Source organism: Balaenoptera ricei, chromosome 11 (assembly GCF_028023285.1).
Source record: "Balaenoptera ricei isolate mBalRic1 chromosome 11, mBalRic1.hap2, whole genome shotgun sequence".
NCBI classification, from domain to species: Eukaryota; Metazoa; Chordata; class Mammalia; order Artiodactyla; family Balaenopteridae; genus Balaenoptera; species Balaenoptera ricei.
Genome location: NC_082649.1, coordinates 65,164,249 through 65,177,616, shown reverse-complemented (window position 1 = coordinate 65,177,616; position 13,368 = coordinate 65,164,249). Strand labels below are relative to the sequence as shown.

Genomic DNA, 13,368 nt, shown 5'->3' with positions numbered 1-13,368 from the left:
CCAGAGGTCGGCTGCATTAACGCTCAGGCAAGTGGCAAAGCCAGGGAGGCTTGCAATGCTGCTCATTAGTCCTCCTTTGAAAACTGCAGGTATTGCAGCCAGGAGCCAATCAGCAGCCCCCTGGGATGGCCAGTCAATTTTGAAGACTCTGGCTTGGCAAATCCTGACAAAAAGTATAACGTTATTCAAATTCATCCCTTTCTGAGTTTTTTATTTCCTTTTATTCTCTTCCTTTTCCTTCTCTGCTTTCCCTCTGGCCCTACCAGTAAGGGAAGCCGTAGCTGTATTTCTTGTTACTTCCAAAAGGACCATCCACCTCAAGGAGAAGATCCCTCAGAGGGAAAGAGCTCCCGAGGTTGTCTCCAGCAACATAGATGACAGCTTCAGGCTTCCTTCTCTCCTTGTAAATGAAACCCACTGAGCCTGGCTGATGCAACCCAAGTTCTTTAGGGTCTTCACAAGATCCCGGCGGAACCTCTCACCCACAAAAACGTAGAGAACAGGGTTCAGGCAACTGTGGAGAAAGGCGATGGTTTGAGTGACCTGGAAGCTGATGTCAATGTTGGTGGAGACAGCACAGCTGGAGATGAACGTGCTGTAGGCATCGATGGTCTGCACCAGCAGAACGCAGTTATGGGGGAACTGGGATAGGACGAAGACAGTGAGCACAGTGATGGTCACCTTCAGGGCCTTGTGCTTGGATGACTTCTTGGCTTGTTTCAGGGTGTGAATGATGATGGTATAGCAGCAAGCCATGACCACAAAAGGGAGGAAGAACCCCAGGATGACTTTCAGAGTCAACACAGCTGACTTCAGTTTGGTACTCTCGTCACTGGGGTAAACCATGGTGCAGAGAGCAATCCCATACTCCTTCTTGACTTGGCTGTACAGGAGTTCCGGGATGCAGAGTGCGGCTGCCATCACCCAGACAGTAAAGCAGACCATTTTGCTGTACAGAAGCCTTTTCTGCCTCCACATCTGCGCTCTCGTGGCCTGAGCAATGGCGATGTACCTGTCCACGCTGATGCACGTGATCAGCAGCACACAGCTGTAGAAGTTCATCTTGTACATGCTGTTGACCAGTCTGCACATGAAGGTCTGGAATTTCCACTGGTCAGTGGCGGCAATGGCCCAGAAGGGAAGGGTGACAAGAAAGAGAAGGTCAGCGATTGCCAAATTCAAAAGGAACATGTCAGTCATGGTCTTCACCCTCGTGCAGTACCAGTAGACAAGGATGACCAGACTGTTGCCCAAGGACCCCACGATGAACACGAGCCAGTAGAAGGGTGGAAGGAAGTAGCTTGCGAACTGCCTGACGTGGTTTTTCTTACAGAATAAGTCAGTGATGTTGAAGTTCCCATAATCTTCCATGGAAGACGTGGTGTCATAGTTATAGTCATCTGCCATATTAGGGATCAGGCTCTGCAAGGAGACACAGGACGGCATTGGGTCAAGGGCATGCTTTTGGAGGTTCTATCTGATGATGTCAGAGGCATGGAGCCCTTGAACCTTCCACTCCCAAAGTCTGTGATAAGACAAAAGAAATGTATGTGTAGGAAGTAGGAATTCTGAGAGCGTCTGCTTGGATTGTAAATGATTTATTTATTCAACAAATGTTTATTGAGCACCTACGACATGGTAGGTAATGGGTACATGCTGAAGAGTCAGACATGGTTCCTGCTCTCATGGAACTTACCTACTCTGGGAGGAGACACTCAAGCAAAGGAACAGTCACAGGCTGCATGACAGATACTCTGACGGCGTGGGAAAGAGGGTCTGGGACCACTGGTGGGCGGACCTTTATCAAACTAAGTGAATGGTTCTGATTGTCCCTTCTCTCTACTCTACCCTCCCAAAAAGGTCCTCAGAGGCTTTTAAACTTTTCTGGGTCCAGGTTCCCCTGAGTCTTCTGAAAGCTGTGGATCCTCTGTTTGAGAAGCACCAAAGAGTCACACATGCACCCACTTACACATGTGCACACACATGAACACACACACACATATTCATACACTCTCACATACACGCACATACATAAGGACCAGGACAGACTACGTGATTTCAGGGTCCCTTGTTCAAAATTTGTTAAGAATTTCAAGATAGCAGAGCATTAAATCAAGCAAGTGACACTTCTAAGCATGAAGTGTGCAGCAGTAGGGGTCACACACCCATGAAACCAGCCCTCACAAGCACACACACACACACATTTACAAACACACGTGCACACAAACATGCCTACACTAATATACATACTCACATGTACATACCGACACACATACATGCACACATTCAGACACGTGCGCACACACCCTCACAATGTGCACACGCGTGTGCTCATGCGCATGCACACACACCCCCCTCATTACAGCTTCAATGGGTTCCTGGCTCAGAAGTCTTCCCAGAACCCCTGCTGGGGGAAGAGGAAATAAAGGCTGGAGATGGAGCCCTTGAGTCAAGCCTGGGATGGAGGGAATGGAGGAGAGGGTTGCCTGGTGGAGGGGAAACTCGGTCCCGTATCTGACATGTTCCAAGGCCTCCACTTACAAATTCTCACATGCTCTCACTTCCCACCAGCACCCCACTCCTAGGGCCCCCATTAGGACCCCCAATCCTGCCAGGGACCACTAGCTCTCGTTCCCTTGCCCCAAGGCACACGCCTTGCCAAATCTCATCTCTCCCTTCATTTCTGCTCCAGAAATGCAGCAGTTGTTCAGTTCATCTAGAAGCATTTGGACTAGAAGTAACCTCAGATCCCCACTAGGTTTTCATTTTGTTTTAAATATTAAATATTTAATGCCAATAAATAAGTAAAAATATTTAGTTTATGTATTAAACTATTCATATCAAAATAATAAAACATCTTCTACCAGTCTTCTTTTAGCTGGGAGCTCCCCTTCTACACACATTATAATCTCCATCTATTTCTAATAGTTTCAACCAGCATTTCCCAAACCATGTTTTGGGTGGAACACCAGTAGTTAAATAGTTGAGAATCTCTGCTCACTATATCACCTTCTTTGAAATTCACAATAATCATGAGCATGTTAAAGGCTCTGAGAAGTCCTGCAGAGCTTGTTTTATTTTAACAGCATGATAGCATAGTAAAGGCTCTGAGAAGTCCTTCAGAATCTGTTGAATTTTGTTTAATAATGTTTCCTAATCTTACATGAGCATGGAACCTGTCGTGTGTGTGTGTGTGTGTGTGTGTGTGTGTGTGTGTGTTTACTGAGTGCTTATTAAGATATCAGGACACACTGAGTGGACTGATAAGGTGCAGTAGACGCCAGGAGGCTGTGGTCTCCTGAATTCTGAAGCTCGTGCCAAGAGCTGAGGTGATGGGTCCATTCCGTTTGGGCCCCGACCGGCAGGAAGTGCCAGGGGGATACCCAGGGTAACCTGGACTACAATTAGGAAAATCTGGAATCTGGTCCTGATCCACCTCTAGTGTGCGACCAAGAGAAAGTCCTACTGCAGAGAGACCCCCGGGGGCCAGATCCAGGAGCCAGCAGCCGGGAACGGCCCGCTTCTGGGAAGAGCTGAGGAAAGCTCTCCATTTTGAATGTGCTTCGTCCCCAGGCCTGGTTCACCCATTCTCAGCGTACATTTAAAGACTTCCCTCCCAGCTTTGGCCGTTGTCTACAGGCCCAGATCATTGGGAGGACAGATCTTACAGATGACTCGTATTTCAGTGAAGATGCCAGGAGACTTCTGCCAAAGCGGGACATGGGAGCCAGGCACCGTCAATGGCCCCACTGGGAAGGGCATCCCCTAAGAGGTGGGGTTTGAGTAGACTTTGAGAAGAAAGAAAGAACTTTCAGGTGGAAGGAAGAACATGTAGAGCACAGAGACCCACAGAAGTATCACTGGAGATTTAAGAAGTTGGGAGGGTGACATTTTGGAGGAAAGTCAGTAAAGCCAAGCAGATGAGCAGGTGTCAACTGTGAATCCACAGTGAGTAAGCGTCAAACTGCTCCGTAGAGGGTGGGTTTTTTACATTTTGCAGGGGTTAAATAGCTTTAATAGACTCTCACATGAGCCTCACCCAAGGCTGTGAGTTAGGGAGGCAGACAGCATCCCCATTCACAGATGTGGCACAGAGGGTCTCACAGAGGGGACCCCTAGCAGTCCCAGTGTCCCGGGAGACCCAGCCTTCTCCATGGCTTGGTAAACGAGCCCATGACCACCGCTCCCCAAGACTGTGTCCCAGAGTGGGGACACTGTGTCCTGCTTGAAGCACAAGGAGCACGTTTTCTTGTTGGGTGAGGGTTGGAGGACCAGTGCTTCAGCATAGAATTATATTTAGTTAGGGACTCCCCAGACATATTTTAAGAGTGACTGAATTCACACACAAAAACCTGGGTTTGTGTGAATTTTATCAAGACTACAAGGTAAGCCTATATCATCCTTACAAGTTCAAAGCGTTGGCCATCTTTTTGAGGATGACAAAGGAAGAATTCACGTCCCAGGCTACGGGGAGCCTGGACAAACTGTCCACCTGCATCGAGACTTGTGCTCATAGCTTTGTCCATGCCTCATAGGTAAATACCCAAGGATCCTTTGAAAATTTTCCAGCAAATGTAAACGTCAATTATTTACCAATTTATTTGATTCCCTACTGTCAGAGCACCTAGTGCACATCAGACCCAGTGCGGAGTACAGGACATGCATGCATTTAATCCTTGACCTTCCAGGTAGGGACGGGCCCCTCTTCCAGATGAGGGGCACCTGGCTTCCAGGAGGAATTCTGAGGTTGCCAAGCCATTCCTTCCTCCCTCCCTCCCTGCTCTCTGAGTCCTAGAGACACTGCTCTTGCTAGAGAAGCTACCCACAAAGGCTGTTTTCAAAGTCTGGGTCAGAACATCTTGAGAGAAGATCAGTGTAAGCATCTGAAATCCACACGGTTTCGCGTGCATCCAAGAGCACCTGCTGGAGCCTCCTGGCCTGAGCACTGCGTAGAACGACTTCCCACAAGCTGCCATGAGTTTATCCCGGGGTCTGCATCGAGGTGTCATCTAAGGGGCTCCCCGTGGAGGAGAGCCTCTCGGGTCCCCGAGAGGGGACCTCCAAGGGCCTGTCCGTATAGCTCTGTGTCCTACTCACCAAGACCTAGCCTAGATATTTATTTGGCATTTAAATATAAAAGAGAAGTGAAGAAAGGCTTTCGTATCTCCTGAAGAACAGGTGAGGTGTTTTTTTTTCGCTCATGCACCATATAAATTTTGTGACTTAATCAGGATTCCCTTTTTAATTGGGAAACTCAGTCAAACTGGTAGCCCAATTATAGTAACCAAATAAGATCCTTCGACCAACGCTGTCCAATAGGAGTATAAGGCAACTCTGGGTTAATTTTGCATTTTCTAGTAGCCAAGTGAAAGAAGTGAAAAAGAGACAGGTGGAATTCACCTTAATAATGTATTTTATTGGAACCTAGTATGTCTAAAATATTTTTTCGTTACATAAGCAGTGTAAAAGTTACCAAAATATTTTACATCCTTTTGTTGCGGAGACTATATTTGAATGGAGTGCATTTTACACTCACGGGGCATCTTAGTTGGAGTGGCCCCGTTTCATGTGCTCACGGGCCCCACGTGGCTCGTGGCTACCTCACCAGACAGCACAGCTTTAGGCTGAAAACCCAAGTTCTAACTCCTTCTCTTGGTCTCTTCTCCCTATTCTGTCAATTTCCTCTGACCCTGTTTTAATGTATGTCCTTTCTTTTCTATTCTGTTGTACGCACCCAGTACGGTGCCTCAAGCCTGTTATGGAACACGAGGCAGGCAGTGGAGACGGAGTGAGACAGGGTGTTGTTATTGCTGGGAAGTGTCCAGGCCCTGCTCTCTGAAGGGGCTGACCATTCTCTTCCACATCATATTAGAATGTCTAGAAATCTTCTTACCTAAGGTTTCTCTTGCATTTCTTAGCAAACTGTGTTGTTCTCAGACACTCTTAAAAACATGACGTCTTTACCAACTAGACCACTATTCGGAGCCTGTGGACCCCCATGAGCAGAGGTCTGAGCCAGATCTAGAATCTTCTTCCAGTGGGAGAAGTGGTGATTCGCTGGGGTGGACAGGGCCCAGACCTGGCCGGGATGGTGTTTGTGTGAAAATGCCGCCATCTCATTCCCTGCCTGCCTAAGAAAACGGCATGCTCGTCCTAGGCTTGAGAAACAGCTCTTTATTTCTAGTTCCTTGCCGATAAATAATGTGATTTGTTCACTCATTCGACCGATATTTACTGAGCACAGAGTACATGCCAGGCAAGGAAACCACTTCCAAAGGACACCATTCGCCTCGGTGATGGAAATAGAATTGGAGCAAAATGTTAGAGAGGTCGATGGCTCCTGCGCCAGGCCTCGCCTGTCGAGCTCGAGGCTGGGATGGGGGTGGGGTGGGGGGAGGGGAGGTCCCTCTGTGTGCAGGGCCCTGACGGCAGCTCCACAGCTCAGAGGTGCCCTAGACAGGGCGGCATCGTGGGATGGCTCTGTTACTCCCAGGGGGGCTGCTTAATTGGGGGATTTATATCATTTATTTTGGATGATTTTTAGCATTTTGATCAAGAAAAGAAGCGCATTATAGTCATAGATCTAAGTAGACGAGAGAATGTGTCACAGCGTGACCCGTGGCCGGCCTGGAACTCAGCAATGGGGTGCCTTCTCCTCACGTAAGCTTTTGTTTCTGCTCTGGAAAATTTTTTTGGAAGCTCAACAGGTTTTAGAATGATGTTCAGATGTTAGAGACCATCTTAGAGAGGAGGAGACAGACCCAAGGAACGGAAGGTTCTGCCCCAAACCCTCAGCCACTGGGGGAAGGTCAAGGCCAGAGCCATCCCCCCAGCCCCTCAGTCCCAAGCTGGGGCACTTTTAATCCCTGCTGACCCAAAGCCCAGCTCTCCATGTGCTGATGTTGTCAAAGTGGCCACACCAAACGTGAGCCATGGCATCTGGGTCCCAGCACCTGAGCTGGGCCTCACGGAGCCCAAGCAGAGTGGCCGTCAGGTGCCCTACCTCCCCACTCCCAACCCCGGAAAGATTCTGGGCACCAGAGGATGCCCTGTGGCTTCCTCTGCCCGGAGCAGCCGGGAGCTGCCTGATGCTGGGGGCAAACCTCAGGGCACGGCCGGGCAAGGGGCCTGCGCTGCCTGCTGGTGCCCCCAGCGAGGCTCTGCCCCACAGGCCTCGGCCCCCGAGCCCGGGCAGGTGTGTCCTCCTCCCCTCAGGAGAACGTTGGCCCCGAAGCAGCAGCCCAGGCAGTGAACGTCGTGCAGCTCCTGGAGCAGGAAGAAGGTCTCCAGAGCTTTCCGAGGCCTCCCTCACCGATTCACGTTGTCTCTGGAAACCTTCCCCCAGCTCCAGGCCCCTCATTCCCACCTCTGGGGAGAGGCCAGGGTAGAGGGCAAAAACTGTGTCCCTCATTGCTCCTTAGTACCAAGATGGGCGTCTGGGGACAGGAGACGGGAAATGGGAGGGGAGGGAGACAGGCAGGGAGGGATGCGGAGTCGTTAGGAGCAGTGGGAGGTGGCAGGCACCGCCCCAAGGTGCTCTGTCCCCACCCTCGAGGAAGTGAGACTTCCACACAGCGAGGCTTGGACCTCGGCGTGTTGACATTTGCCCACAGGGGGGAACCCAGTGAAGCCGTGACTCTGAGAGCACCCTCTAGGGCTCCTCCTCCTTGTAGCCACGAGACCTGGAACCTTCCGTTCTTTCTCCCAGCCTTGTTTCCTCATCTGTAAGCATGGCTCTGCCTTTACCGTGAGGCTGCAGGAAAGTGGCACCCTGGCTGGTTACTGGCACATGGCCAGTGCTCAGAAAGGTGGCCACAGGGACGTCATGGCTGTTTCCCAGGGTCATAGCCACAGAGACCCCATCTTGTCCCCATGTAGGTGGTGCTGGACACCTCTTGACCACAAAAGGTCATTACTGGGGTGCATTTTTCTTCCTCTCTGGAGCTGCCTTGCAGAGTCTGGATATCTTCCAAGATTCCAGAGGATAAAACCGAATGACTGAGAGTGTCAGCCCCGTTTCCAGCATCAGGGATGAAGAGCAAATTCTAACTCAGGAGAAACTAAGGGTCTAATTCTGGTTAGAAAAATAGAGACTTACCTCGTTACTTCACCAGGTCCAAAATAATTGTCTTGTTGTTGTTGTTGTTACGGGATATGCAGTGACATATGCAATACTAAATATCATTAGCATATGATAAATAACTTATTTGACATCAGGGGTGGCAACCACCAATCTCCACAGATGGTGGGAACCTACAGTGTACTGTGAGGGACAGTTTGTCAGCTCCACTAAGAAGGTTTGATTTCAATACCTACATGTAAAACCCAGATTCTTACTTTGAGAAAAGCAAAATTAAAACCTTTAGATATTTTTGTGAGCATTTATGAATATAACAAAAGCATAGGAATTTGATTTGATTCTATAATTAATTACATTTGACTATAAAATCACAAACAATTCTCTGGATAATGACTTTACTCACTCATTTCTGTTGGCCTCTTTTCCTCTTTCAGAGAAATAATATATCATTATGTGTTTTTTGTAAAGGCTACATAATGTTATGTAAGAAACAAAACTAACATGCCCACCGTGGGTCTTTTAAAAACAAACTAAATGGATTCTCTCTTGCCCTCTTTTGTCTCAGTTTCAGAACAGACACATGGGACAAAGACATCCTAAAGATCATACAACCCTCACCTATTAGTAAAATCTAAAGTAGCATTTTCCTCTGTGCTCCCACATACCTCAAAGCTCTTCTAGCGCTTCACGTTTGCAGAGCCCCCTGTGCTGGGCATCAACCCCCTGTCCTGGGCACTGCTCAGCAGAGCTCTTACCCTGGGAAACCACAGAGAAATCCTTCCGCCACAATGGATTCCTTCCCACTCCCTGAAAAGAGGCCCCAAAATAGAGTGCATTTTGAGGAACCCGAGGGGCGTGGCTGTACTCACTGTGACTTCTGTGGGGACCATGGTGGGTCAGGTGCAAGCTTGCTTCTAGAAAGAGAGGGCAAAAATCAAAAAGAGGACTGGCTCTTAACTGAACAGTAACTAGTACCTAAAGATGGAGATTAAGCATTAAATCTGTTTGTTCTCATGGAAAAAAAAAATCCCAAGCGAGAGCTAGAGTCCGTGTTATACTGATGTCAAGTCAGATAGATTTCAAGTCAAGTCTAGATTTCAGTATCATCTTGGTTGTTAACCTAGAAATGAAAGAAACCTCTCCTTTGAGAGCCCTTTGTGGCTTTGACATCTTCCCAGCACGTCCTTTTAATCTTAGCCCTTTTTCTCTTGACTCAACTTCTCTATCAGGTGCCACCTACCCCCATTTTATCCACCAAAGGACTCCAGAAGATGGCAGGACAGCAGTGACTTAAAAATGCGCTGGGCTGACTCTGCAGGGGAGGGGCCTCTGGGTAACCGGGTGGCAAGAACACAGGAGTGCGGTGGCGTCTGTCAGTATCAGTCCCTCTCCAGGAGGGGCCCCGTGCCCCAGCACCTACCTGTGTGCTCTGTTTACAAATTCAGGGCCTATTTACTCTGTACCCCAGCTCCAGCAGGAAAAGGAAGTCCTAGGTTTGTTTACCAAAGAAAAGGTATTTGTCTAATGCAGAGGGCCTCCGAGCTGAGATAAATCTCAGCTATTGTTTTCCTGTGTTTTGAATCTCTGCAAAACTCCCCCCTCTGTGACCAAAGGAACAACAGCTTGGCTCCCTTCAAGGAAGGGGTCTGTGCCCGTATTTCCAAGAAACATGTTCAGCCCACCCCAAGCTTCTGGAAGGAAACATTGTCCTTCATAAATCCAGCCCTAACCTGTTGGGCTTTTTTTTCATAACACAACGTTGTAACTGTCCCTGCTTTTCTAAAAGTGCAGTCGTTTAAAAAACATAACATGTGGGACAACCACTCTGGAAACCCGTTAAACACACACCCTGTGATCTAACCATCCCACTCCTAAGTATTTACCTAAAAAAAATGCAAGCTTATATCCACACAAAGACCGATATATGAATGTTCATGGCAGCTTGATTTGTAATAGCCAACTACTGGAAATAGCTCAAATGTCCTTCAAGTATAGCTAATGGATAAGTCACTGTGGAATAGCCATACAATGGAATTGAAACAGCTACTGATACACACAGCAACGCGGGTAAATAATTATGCTAAGTAAAGAAGCCAGACCCCAAAAAAGTACATACTGTGTGATTCTACTTACAAAAAATTCTACAAAATGTGAACTAATCAGTAATGACAGAAAGTAGATCAGTAATTTCATGGTGAGAGAGGGAAGGGGAGGACGGGGCAAGGCAGGAGGGGGATAAGAGCACACCAGGAAGCCTTTGGGGTGATAAGTATGTTCACTGTATTGATTGTGTGATGGTTTCACAGTTATATACGTATGTCAGAACTTAGGTTCTGCACTTCATATATTTGCAGTGTTTGTAGCTGGACCTCAATAAAGTGGTTAAAGTAGAGAAAGGAAGAACAGCAAGATCTGATGAAAACTTTGTTTTCGTCCCTCCTCAGAGTCATATCTGGCCATTAGCAGGCAAGGAGAGAGGCGGCCAGAACTTCCTCCTTGCACCCTTCCTGCCAGTAGCTTCTCCACAGTGCCTTGGAGTGAGTGCCTTGTGCTGTTCTGTGGGAATTGAGGGCTCAGTATGAACTCATGCGTTTTAGGGTTAGATGAGATTAGACAGATGATGATGATGATGGAGAGGTAGATGATAGATAGATAGATAGATAAATTTGTATGGACAGATGCTATGTATTTGAGCATATTTCCTGGCTCTGTCTGCTGAGAGGACCTAAAAGCCATGACACACGGTAGAATGACCTTCTAGTGCCCAGATCTTGGTTTCTAAATATCTTTCTTCCTGCCAAGAAACCAGGATTCCTAGGAGAAATGTCTGATTCCAGAGTTAGGGCAGGGAAACTATAAGATGAACCTGGGACTGATTTTTGCCACAGAATGCAAGTGTTCAAAGACGGTGAGGATTTGTCAAAGGACATAGGCGCCAACTTGATGGGGTTCCACTAGCCAAATCTGAGGCAATTTAAGCATCAAATTAAATAATGATAGCAGTCTTTATAGCACATTCAATTAAATGAGGATCCATGAATCCATACTAATGAAAATAAATGAGTAAATACATGAGAAAAGTAATATCCTCTTATGGTGCCAACTAATAAGTACAGAATGAATAACGTAATTGGAAAATCACCAATGGATGATGAAATTAGTGGGTGAATGTTTGATGAGGAGTTTACTTCATCTCAAAGGATCTCCCCCCAAATTACATATTGCCCCATTGACTTTATTGTTCTCTCTGGGTTTTTTTTCTGAATCATGCTCTAAAAAAATAAAATCTTTGTAAAAAATTGCCCAGTTAAGTTTGAAAGATCTCAACTCAGCTAATTTAATTTTAATACAGCTTGGGTAATAGGGAGATGTTTTTTGAGACATTCGTTAGAAAACATTTCATGTATTTCTAGTACCTGTGGCTTATGTCATTTCCTTTTAACTTGCATGAAGAGACTGAATATTAACCAGATAATATCTGAGAAAACAAATGCCCAAAGAAGGAAGCCACATGAAAGAATGGCTTTGGTTATAGTTATAGGTTGAAAATAAGGATTGATGGTAATGATGTTGGTAAGAGTTTGGGGGAAAAGTCTCCACTCGGCAGTGGGGAGTGTAAATCTTTGTGACCTTTTTGGAGGGTTAAAAATCTTTCAAAACATACAAAGCACAACAGCGCTGACTCAGCAGTTCATCTGCTGAAAACATGCCCTCTTAGTAGTCACACAAAGAACATAAAGATGCATGTACAGGCATATATGTTGCAGCATTTTTTTTTTTTTTTTTGTAGAACCAAAAAACTAGTAACAACCTACGTATCTAGCAATAGTTAATATTCTGATACATCCATTCAGTAAACCACATGTAGTCAATGCATAGAATAAAATAGACCCCACGCTGATACAAAGAGGTCACGAAGATTATTATAGGTAAAAATGCAAGGTGTAGAAGATTATGATGCATGATCTTTTTAGAAATATATAAAAGGTTATACACTTCACAGCTGATCAGTACTGTAAAGGTTTTCTGGAAGGAGCTTCAACAAGGATGACCCGTGGAAAGTGAGACTTTCATTTTTTCCTTTAGGTTTTGTAAACTATTTAAATATTTTACTTTGTGTGTGACATTCTATTTTAAGGGCTATCATAAAAATAACTGGTCAGCTTAAAAAAAAAAAAAAAAAAAAAAAGCAGCCCTAGTGCTATTCCATTCTGTACACCTGTTTGCAAAACTCGCCCAAAGGAGGAACTCGTAGCCTCCTCCAGCTGGCCTGGAAAGCAGCACTGGAAGAGCAAATCTAGCACGTAACGCTCAGGCTACTTTTTGCAACTTTGGAATCCTACACTCGCTTTCTATAAAGGTTTTTCTTCCTTCCATTATAAATGTGTTTCTGGCTCATAGAAGATTTGGGGAGAGCCCAAGAGTAAAAATAAAAACGAAATATATTCCTACACGGACCCACCGCCTAAAGACACCGCTGAGAGCCTTTTCATCTATTCCTCTCTTCTCTTTGTCAGAAGACTTTTTGTCTATTTTATTCCACAGACTACAAAGTCTCAGAGCTTGCTTTCATTTTCTTCTCGCCCCTGAGAAGGAGAGAAAAACAGAGGGGGAAAACCCCACGTGTGACAAGACGCACTGAAAGCAAGGAACCTCTCAACCGTCTGTTGGGAGAACACGAGCGTTGGACTCAGTGCCGCCCCAAATCTCTCCCCTTGCTGCTCGGTGTGGCCTCATCCGGGGCAGTGCAGCTGCCCGATCTGAAAAGCCTGCTTGTGTTTCGAAGCCCAGTGGAGTGAGGTGGGGGTAGCACACTGGCCCCCATCTGCTCCTTGGTCCATCCTTTGCTGCCTGTGGGACCTCAGCAAGGAGCGACCTGCCCTCCCCCAGCCTTGGTTTCCTCCTCTGTAAAATGCACGTGATAGCCCAGCCTACTCCAAGGGCTTGTTTCGAGGGTCAAGTGCAATGCTGTGCATTAAGGCTCTTAGCGGAATGCAGAGAACTCTGCAACAGTGAGGGAGCAGTCTTCATCCCACAGCTTACTTGACACCAGATACACTTGCTTGGCTTAAACACTGTACAAGACATGATCCATGTCCTCAAGAAGCTCACATTCAAGTACAGGGAATACATCGTGACTGCAAATAACAATAATGGGAAATGCTATGAGACGATTTGGGAATTGGGAGAAGGAAGCTGGGTCTCCAGCGCTGGGGAAAATCCAGGAGGGCTTCATCGAGGAGGTGACATTTTTGCTGACCCTTGCAGGCTGGAGAGCAAGGGGAGAG

At 46.8% G+C, this 13,368-nt stretch overlaps 1 protein-coding gene across 1 annotated transcript; it reads right to left on the bottom strand.

Annotated features, from left to right (window-relative positions):
* Positions 1-333: 333 nt before the first annotated feature.
* On the bottom strand, positions 334-8,970 carry CCR9 (C-C motif chemokine receptor 9). The gene is made up of 2 exons (XM_059939430.1): positions 8,950-8,970; positions 334-1,422 (listed from the first exon to the last, which is right to left on the bottom strand). The coding sequence occupies exons 1-2, from the start codon at positions 8,968-8,970 to the stop codon at positions 334-336; spliced, it is 1,110 nt and encodes a 369-aa protein (XP_059795413.1).
* Between the last annotated feature and the right edge of the window lie 4,398 nt (positions 8,971-13,368).